Source organism: Miniopterus natalensis, chromosome 11, assembly GCF_054644295.1.
Source record: "Miniopterus natalensis isolate mMinNat1 chromosome 11, mMinNat1.hap1, whole genome shotgun sequence".
Lineage (NCBI taxonomy): Eukaryota > Metazoa > Chordata > Mammalia > Chiroptera > Miniopteridae > Miniopterus > Miniopterus natalensis.
Genome location: NC_142091.1, coordinates 53079571 through 53100444, shown reverse-complemented (window position 1 = coordinate 53100444; position 20874 = coordinate 53079571). Strand labels below are relative to the sequence as shown.

General features: G+C 50.5%; 1 protein-coding gene across 1 annotated transcript in view; it reads right to left on the bottom strand.

Moving 5' to 3' along the window:
- Nucleotides 1-295: 295 nt before the first annotated feature.
- SLC6A5 (solute carrier family 6 member 5) overlaps nt 296-20874 on the bottom strand; it is a 39119-nt gene continuing 18540 nt past the window's right edge. The window contains exons 7-15 of the mRNA XM_016201649.2: nt 19274-19408; nt 17407-17510; nt 15968-16092; nt 11069-11181; nt 10218-10349; nt 9230-9329; nt 7064-7164; nt 2975-3142; nt 296-451 (exon numbers count right to left, since the gene is read on the bottom strand). Coding sequence (XP_016057135.2) covers nt 296-451; nt 2975-3142; nt 7064-7164; nt 9230-9329; nt 10218-10349; nt 11069-11181; nt 15968-16092; nt 17407-17510; nt 19274-19408 — 1134 coding nt within the window. The remainder of the gene's footprint in view (nt 452-2974; nt 3143-7063; nt 7165-9229; nt 9330-10217; nt 10350-11068; nt 11182-15967; nt 16093-17406; nt 17511-19273; nt 19409-20874) is intronic.

Genomic DNA, 20874 nt, shown 5'->3' with positions numbered 1-20874 from the left:
AGGACATCACTGGAAAGCGCTCCCCTGCCTGATCCGCTCCTGAGGGGTAAAGCACGTGCTCGGGGGACCAACCCTACTGCAAACGGACCCCGCGGACAAGGGCGAGCAGAGCTTCAGGCGGGCTGTCCAGCTCTGCACTACAGCATGCGACACTGTGGCCTGAACCACTCTCATGCACAGGTACGGACCACGAGGTGGGGAGAAAGGAGCAAAATGGGAAGAAAGCTGGGGAAACCAGTAGGGGGAGGCCGGGAGGAAACACAGGACTGAGTCTGGGCCATCCCACGCCATCCGACTAGCACTGGGTGCCCAGTTCCAGATCCTTTACTGGCAGTTTCAGTCCCAGGGAGGAGGTTCCCAAAGGGTCGATCATGTTCTTGTAACGCTCCCCACGGTGCTTAGCTAAGAACGGGCCCCAGTCCGGCTGCGGCGAACACACCAACTTTAGCCTCTGCAAAGAAGCCAAAGACACACAGGGTCACCGAAGTCGTGCACCTCCTTCCCCAAGGCACCCCCTCCACCCCCAAACTGTGTACAGCCACATTTGCCAGGCGCCCCCTTGAGCCAAGAGCTCCCCGGCCAGGAGAAGCAATTAGGAAGGTCAGCCATCAATTAACCAGGCCACGGACGCACTGAAGAGGAGACTCCGTTTGGTTTACTTGAAATTATTTACATCAACCCGCAAGCAACGTTATAATTGTTCGGGGTTTGCCTTGCACAAGATTAATAGAAGGTAAAGGGCCCAGATTTTAATTACACATTTTTCCCCTCCAAATGAAGAGAATCCGCACACTTCTCTCTCCACTGCCAAACGCAATTTGCAAAGGACACGTGTGCTCTATTACTTTGGCTCCGTAGTTCCAGCGGTGGGTTGCTACATCAAAATAATTGGATTTTGTTTAGCATATTTCCCAAAAGTATATAAATGGCCAGAAAAAAAATATCCCAACCCCAAAGATACATTGCCAAGGGTGAGCAAAGATTTTAATTATCTGTTGACAAAAAATACACGCTTCTGACTTGGTTCAGCAGTGCTGGGTTCTTGCAGGCAAGCTAAAAATAACGGGGATGTCTCTCATCCTTCAGCTGAACTTCCTACGGAGAACATCACTTGACTGAAACATATTTTAGAAACAGGAGAGAAAACATATTTCTCACGACATAAGAGGGAACAGTTATATGTTTATTAACTATTAACGTGGAGCTGCCTCTTATAGCTGTTAGTTTAATCTCCCCTTAATCATCAGTCTGCAGCCTCCGCGTCCCAAATCAACCGTAATACATTTATATAGCCGACTCATCAGCTTAGAGCATTTCTGCCTGACACGAAAGTAGCAGAGGCTAGACCAGCTTCTGTTCAGAGGGAAAGAGATTTCTGGGTCAGTTGGCGGGGAGGTTCATCAGGGACACAGGCGAGCTCCCTGGGGGTCAAGGAGGCCACAGTAACTTACCTCAAGGGGGCAACAAACAGAATTTCCTGAGGATGGAAACCAGAATGCCGCCTCAGGAAGACGGCTCCCACGTCTCCCTTTGCCCGCTCTCTCTCCATCTCCGGTCCAGGGAAAACAAAGGCTACCTCCCCGCAGGTGAACACCTGGTCACACACCCACTCACGGGCTTCATTCCCATCGCTCCTCCCCGCCGGAGCTCCACAGGGCATTCCAGAGGCCTCTCTTGCTTTCCTCAGTCAGGCTGACCGAGAGCAAAGCCCCTGCAGCTGGTTGGCACCACCCTCTGTCAGCAGGTGTTTCTGCGCCTTGGTCTAACCCAGTGCCCCTCAAACCTGAGTGTGCACTAGAATCACCTGCGGGGCTTGTTAAACTGTAGACACCAGGGTCCCGCTTCCCCAGGACTCTAGTTCAGTGGAGCCGAGCTGGAGTCTGATTATTTGCATTTCCAACAAGCTCCCAGGGGTGCCGATGCTGCTGGTCCTGGGGGCCAAACCCTGGGTAGCACCAGTCTGGTCCAAAATGCCAGACCTCTGATCTTCAAGAGGGAGGCATTGCTGCTCTATTCCTAGCAGGTCTGAGCAAGTGACACGTCATAAATAACAGAAGCCTGGCCACGCTTTACTGGTGGCTCAACAAGTGGCAGTCAGTCCTTCCCATCCACTCTGGAGTGAGCCTGTGGGGATTTATTTTTATTCTTATTTTTGGATTATAATTGAGAAACAGGTCCAGCATGGGGTTAACTGACAAAGAGAGACAAGCTCTACCAGCCGTGCTCTGGACTTTTCATTACATTCTACGGGATGGTGACATTTTAATTTACTTTTAATTTTTTTAAGTATATTTGTATTGATTTCAGAGAAAGGAAGGGAAAGGGAGAAATGAAAACATCAATGATGAGAGGGAAGCATTGATCCGCGGCCTCCGGCACGCCCCCTGCTGGGGATCAAGCCCGCAACAGGGTCATGCGCCCTGGCCGGGAATTGAACCACGTTTTCCTGGATCCTAGGTCGATGCTCAGTCACTGAGCCACACCGGCTGGGCCGGATGGTGACATTTTAATCAGCTGGGATCCCCTGGCCATCCCTAACCCAGGCACAGCAGAAGGGGAGTGATTTGTAATTTAATGGTAATAGATGTTTGAAGGCAGGAGCCTTGAACAGAGAGGAACACCAGGAAGGGGGACCCTGAGGTGTGGTTAAAACCAAACACTGGGCTTTAGCCGGTGGGTGAGGGGGTGGGGAGAAAAGTCCAGGGAAGAGGAGGTGCTCCGACCGTTGGTCCCAGGGCTGTCGCGGCACTCAGCAATCGCATAACAGCAGCTCAGCCTGCGGTTGGGCTCAGCGCCTCCGTTAGAGGAGGAATACGCAATAAAAATGGGTTCAACAGAAACACCGGCGACTGTACGCACTTCATCACCAAACCTCGCTCTAAAATGAGTTCGCCGAATCTCTTGCTTTTAATGCACAGGCCTCCGAGAGCTCCTCCCTCGGGAGGGGTCGGCAGGGGAAAGCGGACAGACCTACCTCAATAAATCTGCCAGGAGCCAGGTGCATTTTTATCACGAACATAATTGGGATCCAGATAACAGAACAGAGGAGCATCAGCCACCCGAGCACCATGGACCAGCCGGGGTAGCGGTAGGAGCCGTAGGTCATGGGCTCCCACTGGTAGAAGCTGAAGCACAGGATAAACTAAGGAGAGAAAGGAAACGCGGTCAGGGGCGCACCTGCCGTGAGCGGGGCCCACCGTCTACCGTCTCAGCTTACTCTCCTAACGACCCGACAGGGAGGCGCCAGCCACCCATTCTCCCAGCGAAGAAACGAAACGGGCCTGCGCCCGGCCTCCCGCAGGAATGAGCGACGCACCTGCGGGTGCGGACACACGGCCGGCGGGGGGACCAGGGTAGGGGGCAGGCGCCAAGGGGCCGACGGGCGGAGGTGGGGGCATTTTTAAGGGGCTGTCTGTACTTGCTATGATGGATCATCAGCTTTTGTTACAAGAAATAAATTTGTTATGGTTATATATTTTAAGCTTTTTTAACATTTTCCATTGATTTTCAGAGAGAGAAGGGGGAGAGAGAGAGAGAGAGAGAGAGACCGGCTGCCTCCCGCACGCACCCGGACTGGGGATTGGACCCGCAACCCTTGGCTGTATGGAATAACACTCCAACCAACTGAGCCACACTGGCCAGGGCTGTATTTTAATTTTTAAAAAGTGAATTGAAACTGCTCCTTCTCCTTGAACGGGGAACAGCCTGCATCCAGGAGCTGCTATAAAGCTGTCTGAGCGAGACCCCGAGTGGTCCCCACGCAGGGACTGAGCCGGGAGCTTGGTCCTATAATGAGCCGTGGGACGCACAGCCCCTCTCCACTGACTCAAGGGGAAGGGGCCTGGTCACCAAATGGTGGGCGCAGAGCCCGGAGATGGGGACCCTAATCTCGGCTTTACCACTAATTAACTGAGGGACCTTCATGTCTCTCCTGCAAAACAGATCTTTCACACCCTGCATACAACACGGGAGTTTTCTGGGAGCAACAGTCTGGCATTTACTCTAGAGATGCCCCTCAGTTTTCAGAGCGGTCATGATTTCTTTCCCGCCCATTATCTCCCATCGCTGCACACCCTGGCTGGCGACGGCAGCGAGGACCCTCCAAAGGCTGGGTCAGTGCCGCTGAAAAGGAACCAGGGAGACGTGTGCCGGAAAGGAGGCACCAAGAAAGACAGAGCAGGGGTCCCAACTGCTCTTGCCAAGCTTTGGGGGCACTGCCCTGGGAACACCGTGCTCTCCCCGCATCCATCTTGCCTATGGCACCATCGGCCTGAGCAGCGAACCTGATAAAAATGACATGAGCTCCTCCTCCCTCCCCACCTTTCTTCTTCTATCTTAAGCTGTAAAATGACTGCCCCCAAAATGACTGGAGTGAACTGTGTCAGGAAAGATAACATATGGAAGGGTTTTGGGAAAGTGTGAAACACTGTACAAATGTGAGGCATCGATATTATTGCTGCAAAGCCCGGCAGCTGGGGCGAGTGAGTATTCCAACACAGTAATAATTCAATATATCCATTCGAAGCAACATGAGCCTGAAGACAACTGCTGAAAAAACTGCTTTTATGGAAAGAGATGCCTTACTCTAGGCCCCCTTTTAAACACTTGCCCCTAGAGTTATAAGCTTTATTAGCCCGTCTATTGGAAGTATGGCCTAATGTATTTATGGTAAGTTGCTCCATTTCATTTACTATATAAACAGCAATACGTCTGCTTGTGCGTGTGCATAATTCAGTGACGTGATCTGACTATGTACACAGTAATTGCATGGAAAATATTTATAGCCCTATAAATCCATGAAGGAACATATAAAAATGATCCATTTTATTTCAGGGGTTTCAAAGTAATTTAAACCCATAATCTTAGCTCGTTCTGGCACACTACAAATATCCATTTTATAGGAGGGCAAATGGCAAAAAATAGTGAGTGCTAGGCTTGGTCCTTCGACACCCATTTCCGATTGGACAAATATCATATCAAAGTTATCTGTGCAATAAACCTCCCTCGGCCAAGTCAGCTTTGATAAAATCCTGCCTTCGGGTGAGCCTAGCCATGAGAGATGGTAATTTAGCCACTGAGTCAGGCCGTGCTGACCTTTCGCTGACGGCAGCCCAAGGAGGCCAGGAGAGGGACTCATGGTCAGCGATGATGATGGAACCGACAACTTCTACTTGTTTGTAGCTTCCACAGAAGGGGATTCTGGTTCAGGATATTTTCTGGGACCTCTGTATGGGTCTCTGATGGGAGTTTTATAATGCAAATCAAATAAAGCACAGCATAGTTGAGGGACTTTCTCAAAAAACACAGCAAGTCCCTAGAATTCCTTTTCCATGACATTCTGCTCACAAGGAAGATTATTTTAATCCCAAACTGGGATTAAAAGTTTAAAAAGCATCGAGTTTTTAGGAATTTGTCAGTGTGGCCTAGACAGCCCTGAATTCAATTCTTAGCTCCGCCTCCTGCGAGCTTTGCTGTCTCAGACAAGCACCTTCGCCTCCCCAGGCCTGGGAGCACGTGGCTGCCCCAGAGGGAAAGAGTCCCTCACCCAGCAGAGTGGTTGGAAGCTTTGGAGACAATGTTCGTGAAGTGCCTGCCTCACACTGGACCTCCACAAATAGGTGTGCCAGTTGTTATTATGTGATGTTTCTGCAGAACATAATCAAATTCTCTGATGCTTAATCTCTTCCGGGACTGGAGGGAAAGGTACGGAGAATCTAGAATAGATTCTAGCTTTGATTTCACCCAAGGATAAGTCATGTGCAGTAGTCACTGGGGGACAAGGCGAAGCTGGACAGAGGCAAGGATGCCAGAGGCAGGAAAGTATCGCTTTTTCTTCCCACCAACTCGGTAAGTCCGAGTTCTTCATACACATTTCAGTCCCGAATTCAAGAGACTGGAAAATCTGTCTCACTTCTTTTCAACTCTCATGTCCAAGTCTGGTGGGACTTTTCAGACAGACAACAGCCCCAAATATGTGAGTGCAGATGCGGGCCCCGGAATGGTGCAGGGGGAGATCAATGCTGGATGGCTTTTCTGTGTAAACTTCTGCCTTTTTAGAAAGAAACTGAGGTGTTTTGATTAAAACCCACTCTGTGACAGCTTAAAAAAGAGGAAAACATATTTTCTTTACAATTTTACTTCCATCCTGGCTTGTTTTCCTTCAGAGAAGCAGGTGCTGTGTATAAAATAAGGCTCTTAATCTGGTTTCTGCTGCCATCTGCGGGGCACACGCAGAACGACAGCTGGCTCCCTGCAGCCTTTCTGAGATCACAACCCCAGCAGAGGCCAGGGAGGGGGAGAGGGAAACGCAAGGTCTCCGTCCATCACTGTGCTTGGACAGCGGATCGAGGCAAAGCCTGCAGCTTGGCACAATAGAGAAGGCGACAGGACCTGCATGTAAGTCCCTATGCAGATTGACTGGTACATGAAGGGCTGTGATCTTTAAGAAGATGAATGTCAGATGATCTCAAAATGTCATCACCACACTTGAGGATGACAAAATAGTTCTCAGAGGAATAAAAAGAAATAATAAAAGTCTAATTTATGCTATATTAGTTGTAGGGTGTCTGTATGGAGTGGCTAGAAGCAAGAGTTCTGCATGCAGCCAGGCTGCCTGGGTTCAAACTCAGGCAGTTGATTACTGGGTGTGCGATGCTAAGCAAGTCACAAAACCTCTGGGCGTCAGTTTCCTCATCTGTAAAATAGAGATAATTATCACACCAGCCCCACAGACCTGCTGTGGGGAGAGCTGAGGTGATACATGCAAAGCAATGTGAACAGAGCCTGGACCATGGTTAGCAGTGGGAAATGTGATCCTTAATCTATCAGTGCATGAGGCAGACTGAATCATGGGAAATGTCCTAGAAGGATGCATGAGTCCCAGCTCTGCACCTAACTGGCTGAGCACCTTTAAGCAAGTTGCTTCACCTCTTTCCACATCTGAAAGACAAGAATAATACCCATCCTGCCAGCTTCCCTGGCTCCTACGTAGGCACAGTCCTTATTTAAACACAGAGCACCACGTACAAGGTGCTATCTGCACAATGCAGCATGCAGTCCTTACAGTCAAAATGGTTGGAGTCACAAAGGCCCAGCAGACTTTCCAGAAAATGTTTGGCTGAAATCCAATCATCATCTCTATATCTTCGCAGAATCTCTGCAAGCCTGCAAACAGACAAGCGGAGAATGAGAGTGAGGTGCAGCGGCAGGACTGAGGTGGGGACAGTGCAGGAGCCCCTCACTCAGGTGCCATGGGCTGGGGACAGCCCCAGCCTGGTGTCAACACGACCCCTATTATGCAGAAAACTATCAGAGAAATGACTCACCACCAGGAAGATTAGGAAATATTGGACATTTAAAGGGATATTAAATACTTTCCACAATGAGGTTCGAAAATGCCATCCCGCTGTGACATGTAAGCAGCTCAGTTCCAGCCCGGGTGTCTCGGCACTGCCACAGCCCGGCATATTCACCTGCATGGCCTTATGTGGTTAGCAACAAATCTGGCCAAAGCAGTTAAGATTGTGGTCAGTAAGCACAGTGTATAATGAAACCCTTGGGATTCGGAGTGAGTCACTGTACATTGGCTTGTTTGGTTTTTGCCGCCCACCCTTTTTGCTCTGTGTAAGGTGATAAGGTCAGGCAACGACCAACGTGAATTCCAGTGGCCCTCGCCCACATTGCTCAAACCCAAGGACTGGTGTCTTCTTGGTCCCTGATCAACTTAACTAAAGTGACACACTGAGGAGACATTGTTCTTATGGCCACATGTAACCACCATCCCCACATACTCTTGGTTTAGGAAGGTTTCTACATCAGTCTTCGAAAGAAAAAGCCATGAAGAAATGTTTCCAAATCGGCAATTTCTTGCTCATCAGAAATGTGGGTTTCTCAGACCTGTGGGCTCACTGAGCTGAAGGGACCTGAAGGACCGTGAAGCTCGCTCACAGTCAGCAGTTCTGGCAAGTGGACCGGCAGCCTCGGCCTAATCTTTCTCAGTCCTTCATCCTCTGGGTCACTCATGTGGAAGGTGGGCACCTTGCCGTCTCCCATTGAGAATGCGCCCCTGCACATCTCACGCCTTCTTCCCTGAGGCCTCGGCCACTTCACCACCTGTTCCCAGGCTCTCCCAGCGCCCTCGGATTTCTGGTCCTTAGCCCCATGAGGAGCAGGGAATTGCATCTCTGGGGGCTCCTCTTCCAGCCTTCACGCGCCATCTCTTACCCTTTGCCCTCACCTCCCTGTGCACCATCTGTACCAGCTGCCTTCACCTGACCAGTGCCCCCAGCTCCCAGCCCAGACTTCTCCTTCCCGGTCCTGTCCTCAGCGCCTGCTCCCTGCTACATGAGAGGGGCAGGGCGATGTGATATGAGAAGACAATCTCTTGAGGGGGTAGAAAGCAGACCTGGGGTATTCCTTTAGGGAACAGAATCGTTCATCTCGGCCCACGATGTTAGGGTAGAAAGTCCAATGTTGCCACCACCGACAGCATAATGGATCCTGAGACCATTAGTGGCCCTCAGGTCCTGGCATTTACTTCTACTCCATGCCAAGCTCAGACCCAGAATATTGCCAAGCCCTGTGGCCTGTGCTGAAAACAGTGTCAAGGAATCACTGAAGGCGCTTTTCTCACACTAAAAGTTCTCAGGTGGCAGTGAGCTTCCTGCTCTTCTTCAAGGTGACCCTGCTGGGGTCAACCACAAAGGCTGCTGGTGGGAGGAGCGCCCACCAGCAGTTAGGATCCAAGAGATGAACACTGTTCCTCCTCTAACTCGCTGTGTGACCTCGGGGACAGCAGTCCTCTTTTTGAGCCTCTGCTGGTTTGCTGAGGGGACTGGGCCACATGAGCTCTTAGAGCCCTTCTGGGGGGGTCAGTCCGCAGCGAGAGGAGGTTCCAGGTTCCTTGTGTCCACAGGTGAGAACTGTATGTTTTGAGCAGCAGACCTGATCATCTGTGGGTGGTAATTTGTGTATTTCTTTTAGTTATACCAACACTTTTAATGAGTGGCCTCTGGACACTAGACCCTCTGGGCAAATGTGAGGGGTGAGAACCAAAGGAGCAGAAGTCAAAGCTGTTTCTCTATTAAATCTGCATCACGGCGGTGCTGAGGCAAGGTCGGAGATAAAACTCTCTTACATTTTCTAAGTAGCAGCAATTAAGCCCTTATTAAATATGGAAAAGGACCAACACTAAGTTCTACCACAGCGGCAGGCACAGCTGTTCCCTTACCGTACACGTAGGAGATCCCCACGAGCTCAAAAATGGCGATGATGACAAGGGCATAGGAAGCCGCGTAGGTGTCCACCAGCTGGAACATGTAAATCCCGCCCTAGCAGGGAAGAGGAATAAGATCAGCGGGCCTGGCTCCAGGCTCTGTCCCGCTTCTAACAGGAGAGGGGAGTCTGGTGCAAACAGGAGTCCGAGGATCTCCCCTCCCTAAAGCTGAGCCAGTGTGCAAGCTGGAGGCCTTATCATACTCGCAAAGTGGCCCCGGAGGGACTCGGAGCCGACCAACAGAAGCAGCACAGAAAATCATCTAATGTCTTACCGTAAAGAGCAAAGATCAGCATCTGGAGGGGCGCGTGTGAGAGCAGCCAGATTGCTTTTGTTTTTGCTTTAAGCAACAGATGATCATTCCTACCCACATATCTTCGTTCCACTGACTTTCATATAACCTTTAGGTGTCTCTGGGCACTCCTCACGAATCCCCCTGCATCTCTGCCTCACTCTCTATGCCTCTCTACAGTAGATAAAGCTGAAAGACTATCTCATTCCAAGCCTTAATTTTACAGATGAAGAAACTAAGGCCCAAAGTGGCGACTTGCTCAAGGTCACACAGAGAGCAAAAGCAATACGTATACTCGATTTACCAAGACACTCAGGATTGGAAGGACTCCGAGTGGCTGTAGACTCGGATGACTATTCCAGATGAATAGTCACCTGGAAGCTTCTCTGGTCAGTACATTTGGATTTTCGTATTTTCTTAAAGTAGGACACACCTGCCTTGTTGGCTCAAGGAGGCTACATCTCAATTTGAAGGTGCGAGAAGTACTGTGAGTAGCCAAAGTGACATATTTCCCTCTGTGGTCAGAATCCCTAACAGCCTGGGGCCCTGTACACAGAAACGGCAGTGACTTGGCTACTGTTATGAGATCTGAGAGCTAAGGGTGAAAGGACAGACAGCCATCAGGTCCCCATCCGCCCCACCCCAACTTACCTGAGTGATCATTGGAAAGCCCATGATGAAGAAGCAGATGCAGCAGCCCAGAGTAAAGACCGGCTTGTGTGTGCGCAGGTACTTGGGGAACTCGTCCGAGATGGAGGTCACTATGGTCTCGATGGTGGCAAACTGGAATGGTGCCAGGAAGAGGGCGTCTGAGACAGACTGCACCACCCCAAAGGCTCCAAAAGGCCCTCTGTGCCTCCCACCAGGGAACGTGGTATCTGTATCAGGCTTGGTTTTTAGGACTGCCTTCCCTGGATGGGCCTAAAAGGCCTGGGTGGGGTCCAGCCCACGAGGCCAGTGAGGGGAATGCAAGCAGGATTATGAGCTCTAGAAACTGTCTCCAGCCCCCAGAGCCTGCACTCACACTCACCCATCATGAGATGTAAACGCCTCCTCTCCAGTTCACCTGCATTTAATCTCCTACTTGAGGAAAAGCCCTCTTTGCACCCAGCTCCTAAACTCCGAGCACCTGTCAGCATGACTGGTAAGTGGTCTCGGCCCCAGAGCAATTTTCCTAAAAGTGACTTCATAATACTCTCCCTTACCCAGCCCCACAGAATTTACTTTGGCAAAATGACTCCAAAGTGGGAAATTCACAGGCGAAATCTTGCACAGAAAACGGAGCAAGGACTAAAGGAAGAGAGGACCGCTCCCCGGCACCATCACACAAGTCACCCACAAATACAAGGCTATCCTGAGCCCTGACAGGTCATTCATCGTGATCTCTATGGAGCTGAAGAGGAAAGACTGCGGGGACCGCTGCGGGCTGGAGGCCGGACCCAGGGGATGAGAGCCTTCAGAAGGAGCCTGGGCCGGGGATGGAGGGGAGGGCAGGGGCTCACCATGGTATCCAGTCCGAGAGTGAGGAGCATCAAGAAAAAGATGATGGCCCAAAACGGAGAGAGAGGCAGCCTGGTTAAGGCCTCCGGGTAAACCACAAATGCAATGCCTGGTCCTGGGAAGAACAAGACAAGTGGTTGCAGACAGGCCCAGCTCCAGGCCCCCTCCTCCTGGAAGCCCACCGGGTCCTCTCCCCATGGAGATCCTGAATTGCTACATATTATATGCTGCTCCCACTGTTTGTCTTTTCACTCATTTCTACCCATTTCCCCAGTCAGATCCCAAGCTCCTTGAAGGGAAGGACCAGGGGAATTGGGTCCATATCTTGGGGAACTCAGAGGAGAGGCTCAAAAATAGTGCCAAGACAGAGACTCAGACCTCAAGGCCAGGCTGTGTCCCATGGAAACAACATGAAAACCCCATCCTTGTATCGATGAGTTGAGGAAGAATATAATAATTATCCCCTAGAATAGTGGTTCTCAACAAGGGGTAGCAATGTCTGAACACACTTTTGATATTCACAACTGGGTGGCAAGGGAAGATGACTGGCATCTAGCGGGTGGAGGCTAAGCATCCTTCACTGTATGGGACAGTCCCCACAAGAAAGAATTACCTGACCCAAATGTCAATTGTGCTAAGGTTGAGAACCATCATTTCCTATTTTATCTACCCTTCCTCCTATTCACATAGGAGAAGCCATTTACATAAAACATAAATCCAGATAACACTTAGGATCTTGCCCTACAAAGGCTTGGTCAAGGTGGGACTATGTCAGTCCACAGAGAATCAGCTGGGGGAGGGGGGGGTGACGCACAGTGTAGGAGTTAAGAAAGTTTGGGTTCTAATGGTCTGACAGATCTGGGTCCAAATTCACACTCCATGCCGCTGTGCAACCCTAGACATGTAATTTAATTTCTATGAGCCTCAGTTTTGCCCATCTGTACAATGGGGTTAGCAATAGTACCTCACGGGGTGGTTCTGAGGAACAGATGAGAAAATGCAGGCAGAGCACTGAGGCCAATGCCTCCCTCATGATCAATACTCGCAGGATGTTGGCGTCTATTATGAGTAGACAATGAACTTGGGAGTTAGCGGTTCTGACTCAGGTTTTCCCAAGAATACCGCATGTGCCCTTGGTGGAGGAGGTCTGAGCTGCAGCTTTCTCCGCCGTCACAGAGCCCTGCCAGCGGTCCCTATCTGCCTCACGGCCTCTCGAGAGGACTACTGTAACCCCAGGTGGCTCAAGATCGGCCGCTGTGAATTTCCTTGTCAGCAGAAAACAACATGCTAACAGGCAGAGACACGTGAGTGTGGGGTAATACACAACCCACACACACCGAGACGCCAGAAACAGCAGCACCCGGAGTTTTCACAACGCAAGCATAACAGCACTTTTTAAACTGGGATTTATCAGGTCGATTGTTCCTAATGTTACCGAGGGCCTTGCAGTACTGAAAATATAAAGCCCCGAGTGCCTCAGATACCCCTGCCCTATGCATTTATGGAACACACAGTAGAGCCAGCCTCAGACGGCTCCCTATGTGAACCATAAAAGAAAAGTCTGTATTAAGCTACAGCTCAAAACAGGTCTCGAATGCAGGACACAGAGGAAGGCAGTCAGCACTCTAGCAACAGTCAGGCCCATAAAGCGGGCAAGAGGTGCTGAAACGGCCACTGCCGGAGGACGGCGGCTGATTGCTTTAACAGGACTCAGCCCTTCGGGCTTCGGTGCTTTCTCGGGGTGAAAATGATTTCATGTGCCACCCGCTTCCGTCGCAGCTGCCCCCCTAAAGCACACAGGTGAAGGCATCATTTTCAGCAAACTCCATTCATCCAAGACGGCTAGGGAGTGGGTTTTAAAAATATTTTTTTTATATTATTTTGTAAAGTTCAGATTTATTTTTCCTCGAAAGATGGATTGTCTGAGCCACAGCAGAGCTTTCCCTAGATGAGGCCCATACGTCGTCTGTCCAGTCCCACGGGGAGGCAGCGCTGTCCAGTGGCTGGGGTGCAGGCTCCACTGCCCCGTGGATTGAAAAGCAGGTGCTGCCTCTTACTAGCTGTGGGACCTTAGGTGAGACTTGTTCTCTCCGTACAAACCTCAGTTTCTTTGCTGATGCCATGGCGATAATAGTACCTATCCTCACCAAGTTTCTGTGAGAATTAAATGTGCTGATACAAATAAAGGCTCAGAACAATGCCTGGACACAGCATGGACTCAGCAAGCAGAGGCCATTACTGCTCTCCCTCTGAGAGGGGACCGAGGGGACTCTGCATGCCAGCAGCTTGGACAGGCCCCCAGAGACCTAGAGCGAAAGCGTCCTTTATCCTAGAGTCACTTAAGACACAGCCAGGGGCGCTGGTCAACGCAATATGTCAAGACTCGCAGCACATGGGGAATGGCCACTCTGCTGTGAAACCTTTTACAGATGGGTGAGTTCTCAGAAGGAACACCTGAACTCTCGTGCCTCTGGGGAAAAGGGCTGGCATCCAGGTGACAGACCTGTTTGAGAATGTTCACTCTGATCAGCAAAGTCTCTGAAGTATTCAGGGGCGAGGGGACCAAGGCAGCGCCTCCTAGTGGCCTGACCACCTGGGAACTCTAAATACAATGTGTGTGCATCTATGTCCGGCTGCTCTGGTCTAGCCTAGTCTTCCTGCGGTTGGACGAGCACCTTGGTAGGGCTTGAGGTTGAATTCTGACCATGGGTCACCACTCCACAGGCAGCCACGGGCACGATGCTAAAAGGTTGGCATTCCAGGAAGCTGCTTTTGTGGAGTAGATGCCTGAGAAGGACATGCCCCCTTCCCTGGGCTCATTGTAAAAGGAGAGCACAGCTTGGTCTCATCACCAATCCCACTGCCATCATTAATGACTATGACAAAAATGCCTCCCTTCAAAGGGAGCCATAAACAAAATAGAGTGCTGTTAGGTCACTAAAGAGAACCTGTTTTTGACTAAAGACAAAAACACAGTTATTGTTGAATCAGCAAAAACGTACTGCACGTTTATTTGCCAATCCTGCCCAGCTAGGAGGGAGTGGGGCTGGCAGTTAATGCAGGCCTGACCCCCAATCTCTGTCCTGTATTCATCAGAACCTCCGTGGTACCAGAGAAATCAGACAAGCCTGCAAATCACACAGAAGCAAGCAGGCAAATTCAGGTGAGCAGGGCCAGCTGCCCACGGGCTCTGGGAGACGTCCTCATGGACCACTGTCCCTCCCCGTGGGGAACGAAGCCCACTGTCCCTGTGCTGGTGACAATGAGAAACTGCCATGTATTAACAGTTCATGTCAGAACTTGTTGGAAGTCGTCTTCTTGTTAAAACCAGAGAAAGTAAACACAATCTGGAAAGGGGAAGTTTCAGAGAAAAACCTGGGCAACTGTCTGACGCTTTTATGTACAGGAAAAGCAGAATTCCACTTGGGCGTTAGCAGCATGTGCCCCAAATCCCTTTCCTGGGGCAGAAAAGAGCTCAGGTGTATTAACTAATGTGGCCACTGGGTCACAATGAGCACAGTAATGTCACCAAAATAACAAAACACCTCAGATCTGCCAGAAAGTGGGGCAGGACCCTATCTGCTTCAGCTACTCTGCTGGAAGGAAATGAGGACAGCCGGGGAGGGGCAGGCACCCCTGCAGACAGAGCCTTCTCCCCTCTCTCTCCCTCCCTGATCTCCAGGGAGTGGAGGATTTTCCACAAGGGAGAGGCTCCTCTACCCCAGGGCGCTGCTACAGGACCAAACACCCCAGCTCTGCAGGGAGAGATAACTACCCCCTGGAATAGGCTGGCTCTTTAACTCTCTGAGGCCCGCGGTGCACCATCAGCGCCGCTGAAGCAGTAATTAATTATCCTGGGGGAGCCAGGCGAGCCGGGCAGCCCACCAGGAAGGTGACATTTCCAGGGCTCAGTTCTCTCGCACGCTGGCACCTGAACCATTACCTGAGAGCTGCAGTGAGCTCCTTGAAGAAAGGTAAGTGGGCAGCAAAGCCACTCCACAGTCATGTCCCTACAGCCCCTGGCACGGTCCCCACACCGGGGCATCCCCTGAAGGTCTGATTAAAGAATGATCATAATGATAGGCAACAGCCACAATGAAACCCCTCAATCCCTGAAGCCTACCAAACACCCATATTCTTTGGACAACAAGGCTGGGTGGAAATCGAGAGCTAAATGAAAATATTAAACCCTCTCTCTCTGCAAAATGCTGTGCCAGGAACGTGGATTAAAGGAGATGTAAAGGACAGCTCCGTGTAAACTCGGAGGTGCCACACAGTGTTCGCCACGAACACAGGGATGACTTGGGTGGAGAGTGAACGTTGACTCTACATCTCTCCAGCTGCCACCATCCACGCTTTCCACCCACGGGGAGAAACTGCAGGTCTGTCTCGCTAACGAAGCAGAAAGCCCTGAGAGCACATCTGACCCAACAGTCAGGAAAGTGCTTTGTCAGGAGAGGCTGCTCTGAAGTCAATGCTCTATGAAGCGTCAGCACTGGTTTCTCGAGTCCTCTGCAGGGAACACATCCTGCAGCAGCTGTGTCCACCTCAGCTCCGGGACATTGCCTAATGACCTAATGACGACTCCACCCACACCTAACAGGTAAAGCAGGAATAGGCCTTACTGAGGCAGGAGCTGAGATGGGGGGGAAAGGGAGAGCAAGCGGAGGAGAGGGAAGCAGGACGGGGGCTTTTATAGCAGCCCCTCTGGTTAGGGACCAGCCAGCCCTGCCCCCGTGTGCGCTTCCACTGAGGATATCTCTGTCCTTCCGCAAACGGGGACCCAGGCTGTCCAACCCTCCATCCTGTTCCAAAGGCCAACTTCCCAGCAGAGCATAAATTAGGGTCTCATGACATGAGCCTGGCATCTGCCCTGCAACGGCAGGGGGGCTGCACGTTACCTTGGTCCGCCACGTTCTCAATGTTGACCTTGCGCTCATTGGCCATGAAGCCAATAACCGAGAAGATGACGAAGCCGGCAAAGATGCTTGTGGCACTGTTGGTGCAGGTGACGATTAGAGTGTCCCTGGGGGAAGAGACAAGAGTTGGCAGTTAGGGATGCTTGGTGGCCAGGAAGGGACAAAGGAAAGGACACAACGTGTGTGCACATGTGTCTGTGTGTACATGCCATGTCCATGCATGTATTTGCTGCAGGCTGGCCTTGTTTTCTCTTAATCACAGGACAGGAGCAGCCAGTCAGTCCTGGCCACAGAGTCCCTTGAATTTATAAGCACCAAAGGCTCAAACAGATCTCCCCTAACTGCCCCGTCCCAGGGCCTCTGGCTCCACACACTGTGGACGGGGTGTTTCCTCACTGCACTGACAGAGGCAAGTCTGTCCATCAGGGCAGAAATTGAGGGGGCGGGGCCTTTCGGGGACAGGAACCATGGATGAGAGAAGAGAAGGCAGTGGGACCATGAAATGTCACCAAGGTATGAGGACAGCCTGGGGTTGGGGCACCCAGGCTGAGAAAAACAAGAGGGGAGCAGACAGGAGACCAGCGAGCTATGTTTATCCCAGCGCCCTCTGCTGGCAACAGGCTGCAGTTTCCCAGCCTGCCTTGTCCAGTCATCCTGGACTCAAGAGATGTCACAGCCTCCCTCCCTCCCTCCCTTCGCTCCCCAAGAGAATGGGCCTTATTTCCCTACTGCTTGTCATAGACACGTTTAACTTTCTGTATCATCTCCCGCAGGAACTGGTCAGGCTCTCGCAGGTCTTCACCATCCTCAGAATCCCTGGAGGATGCTTTCTGGATCTGTAGATTCCTGGGCCTGCCCCGTCTCCAGACACTCTGATTAATAGATCTGGGAGGGGTACTCAAAGTTTTCTCTTTTTTTCAGCTTTATTGAGATTAAACTGACAAAAAAACTGTATTATATTTAAAGTGTACAATGTGATGATTTGATATATGTATACGCTGTGACAGGATCCCTACTATCGAGTTAATTAACACATCTATCACCAAGGTGCTCTTTTCTTATAGGGTCTCTAGAAGAACATCTGTTGGGTGACTGAATGACCAGACTTCATCAGTGACTAACATACGGCTGTACCCAGGGACTATACTGCTTATAAAAGGACTATCCCAGGACATGCCTTGCTGCATAGCACGTGCACAGAGTCTTGGTCCCATTCCATGGGTCAGAATCAGCAGCACAAGTGGGGGCCAGGCCACCAGGAACCAGCAGCGAGGCCGGAGCAGGGGGCTTCACCTGTGCCAGGGCAACTCTCTGGCTCTACTTCAGGTGAAGTGTGAGGATGTGGCCGCAGTCCATTTTCTGTCCCCAGGCCCTATTCCCACTCGCCAGCCACCACTGGGACTAGAAGGGCTACCACATACCTGTAGCAGTTGTTGTGGAATTTGTTGTAAGAAGAGAGAGTGATCAGACCTCCCCAGGCAGCAGATAGAGAGAAGAAAATCTGAGTGGCAGCATCTTTCCACACCTAGCAGGAGAGAGGGGAGAAGAGTCGAGGTCACTGGGAGAGGCTGACCCACGCAGGGGAGTCTGCCACGGCCCCTGCCACATCACCACCCCAGGTGAAGGCAGTCAGGGGAGACTTCAGCACCGATGTGAATGAGAAACATCATTTGTGCCGCAAGCCAAAGGCAGTGAATTACCTGGGAGATTTCAGCTCCATTCGAATCAAAGGGGAGGAGCACCATAAACTCCCTACACGGTTCATCTTCTATTTCCTGCCATGGAAAACTACACAGAAGGGGAGGGCCCTTGCTTAAGCTGCAATCACCCTCAGAAAACAATTTGCAACAGCAAGATATATTGGTGGATACAAAATATAAACCTTTACAAATTAACATTCCTACAGATTAAAAAAACTGCTATTAAGAATCTGAAATTCTATGGCTCCTCGTTTCAGTAAAGCAACCTCTGTGCCACCGCAGAGGGGGTTTATAGCGTCACGTGCTTCCTGAACTTGGCTGACATCGCCTCTTGGTTCCCTTGGTGATTTCTCCTAATTGTCCTCATAAAACTACAGAAGGCCACTCAAAAGTGCGAGCTAGAGATTTATATGATTCATACGATGGACCTGCCATCATTTTTATAAATTAAATCCGGTTTTTAAATTGTGCTTAAAATATGCAAGAGGAAGTTCACGTGTATCCTGGCAAAGACTGGGCCTACCCCAACATCCACTCTCCTGTGCGCCAGAGTAACAAAGCTGGGGTTTTATTTAAAGGCAGCCATTCGTCCAGCTCAAGGACAACCTCCCAGCATCAAGGGGATATGCAACTTGGAGAAGATAATTATGTGATTTAGTTTCTGGCTAATGGCGTGAAAATCAAGTGTGATGTGGGACTTCTGGAGTTTCCACACTTCTAAAGAGATTGAGGGTGCCTATCTCTACCCTTTTCTTCACCCCTTTGTTCTACTTGGAATGCTGATATAATGGCTGGAGCTCTGGCAGCCACACAAAAGCTATTCACCAAGGATAGTAGGGAAGAAAGACAGGATCTTGGGCCCCTGATGACACCCTGGAGATACCCAACCAGTGGGTATCTACCATTGAGCTGCTTTAGTGCATACAAATGAAATAAACTTTTATCTTGCTTAAGTTGTCATTATCTGGGGGGTTTTCTGTTATGTGCAAATTCAATCCTAGCTGTGTGTTCTTAACATATGCTCGAAAAGCATATATTTCTTTAAGGTGAGAAAACTCACTTCTTATTAAACAGACACCCCTCATTTGGAGGTCTTTGGACTGGGAATTTTAGAGTGAGATGTGCCTGCATAGAATATGCAGAGAAAGTGCAGGCATGTGCTGGCTCTGTGTTTGTTGCAGGAAGTACTCCAACGTGTCTGAGCCCTTTAAAATAGAATTGCCTAAGTGCTATTATTTTCCAACCAGCAAAACTCCATTTCCAACACACTATAATTAGTAAGAGATAAGTGGCGTGAGATGGCCCAAAGCTACCAAGGGGATTTCATTCTTCATTTCGGCCTCTGCTGCTACCCTAGATGTAGGACAACTATTCCCAGAACCAGAAAACCCCAAGTTGCCCACTTCTCATTAAAGATGTCCTGAGTGCGTGCTGTTCCAAGATTAGCAGGACCTTGTAAAAGGGGACAGTGAGATGCCCCGCGGGAGGAGGTCTGACTCCTTCTGGCAAACAGCATCCTGGTGCAGGGCCCCTCCCCAGGTGGCCTTCCCCCCTAACGGGCACATCGCAAGTTAAACCAGGAGCTCACCGTGGCATCTGTGAGCTTCTCCCACTTCGGCGTGATGAAGTACCAGATCCCATCACCAGCTCCGGGCAGGGTGACTCCTCGGATGAGAAGGATCACGAGCACGACATACGGAAACGTGGCCGTGAAGTAAACCACCTGGAAAAGCCATGCAACAGAGGCTGGGTTGAGCGGGCCTGCAGCACAGGCCAAAGGAACATCAACGGAGGCAGGTGGGACCTGCCACCTGGACGCAGGTGCCCAATGGGAGGGCATCCAGGGTCGGGGACATGGGAAAGGCACTGGGACCAAAGGTGACTCAGAGGAAACCAAAAATAAAGTCAGTGAGACTCAAGGCTGCGTGGTGAGTCAGCCCACAGTGTGGATGGCTGGGAGGATCTTGCCCACCCAGCGGCTGAGTAGACAACGCCTCCCTAACTCCTACTCTACCCTCTGCCTGAGACCCCAGATTCTACTATTAGAGATTAATCCTTTTAGCTTAAGCTTTCTGTCCTGGTTTATTCTTTGTTTATATAGATGCCCTACATGAAGCAGCCTGGTGAGGTGAAGAGACCCTGATCTGAGGATCAGACACATTTAGGTTCAAACGGAATAATATCTCCAGCACTGAGGAGCCAGGAGAATCTGGACAAGCTCTTAAGCATGAATCTCAGTTTCTGCATCTGTGAACAGGGACAAATAAATAATTGTGAGCATCAAATGATCACTTAGCATAATGTCTGATTTATGATAGATGGTCATTAAATACGATTAAGTTCAATGAGCATTTACCGAGGGCCTACTAGGAGTGGGGCACCATGCCAGACATTAGATGCATAAAGATGAAAGGACTCATGACGTAGAAGACAGTGTCCGAGTAACGGGCTAAACAGTACACACAGGACACTTCGACGTCCAGGGGAGGGCAGTGTGCTCACCCTGGGAGTTCACTGAAAGATTCATGGAGATGACAAATGAACTGGATCTGAAAGGCCAATGAGGTGAGGCAAGGAGGGAAGGTGAAGGAAGAAAGTGGACAAGCAGGTGTGTGAGGGCAAAGCTCTAATCACTGGCCAAAATAAAGTTGAGGATAAGAGTGAAGGCAGGGGGACACATGGGAGGAGACCACGTCATAGGAGGCCTTGAATGCCAGTGAAGGATGCTCCTGGACTCTGGAGGAGAGGGAGGGACCAGAGTCAAGAAACACTTGGGAAGTAACAGCAGCAGAACTTGGGGACTGTAGTTGGGTAGGGATGGGGACAAGTGGGAGGTGCTTTCCTTCCGTATCTGTCAATCAAACCTGGGGATGAAGGGCTTGGGATTGGGACTCGGTAGGTGGAGAGAAGAGCAGGCTGTGAGAGCTCAGGCTCTACAGTGCCACAGGCCCAAACTCAAATAACAGCTCCATCACTTACAAGCTGGGCTGCCTTGAGGAGTGACTTAACCTCTCTGAGTCTCAGTTTCCACACCGGCAAAGGAGTGATAGCAACAGCATACTCCTCAATGGGGCTGTTGGGAGAGTACAATGGGACAATCCATTTAAAGCAGTGCAAGTCTGGGGGTACTGGAACTAGAAGTGCCACTTCAGTCTTGCCTAGGTCTCATCAGTCTCAGTAACACTGACC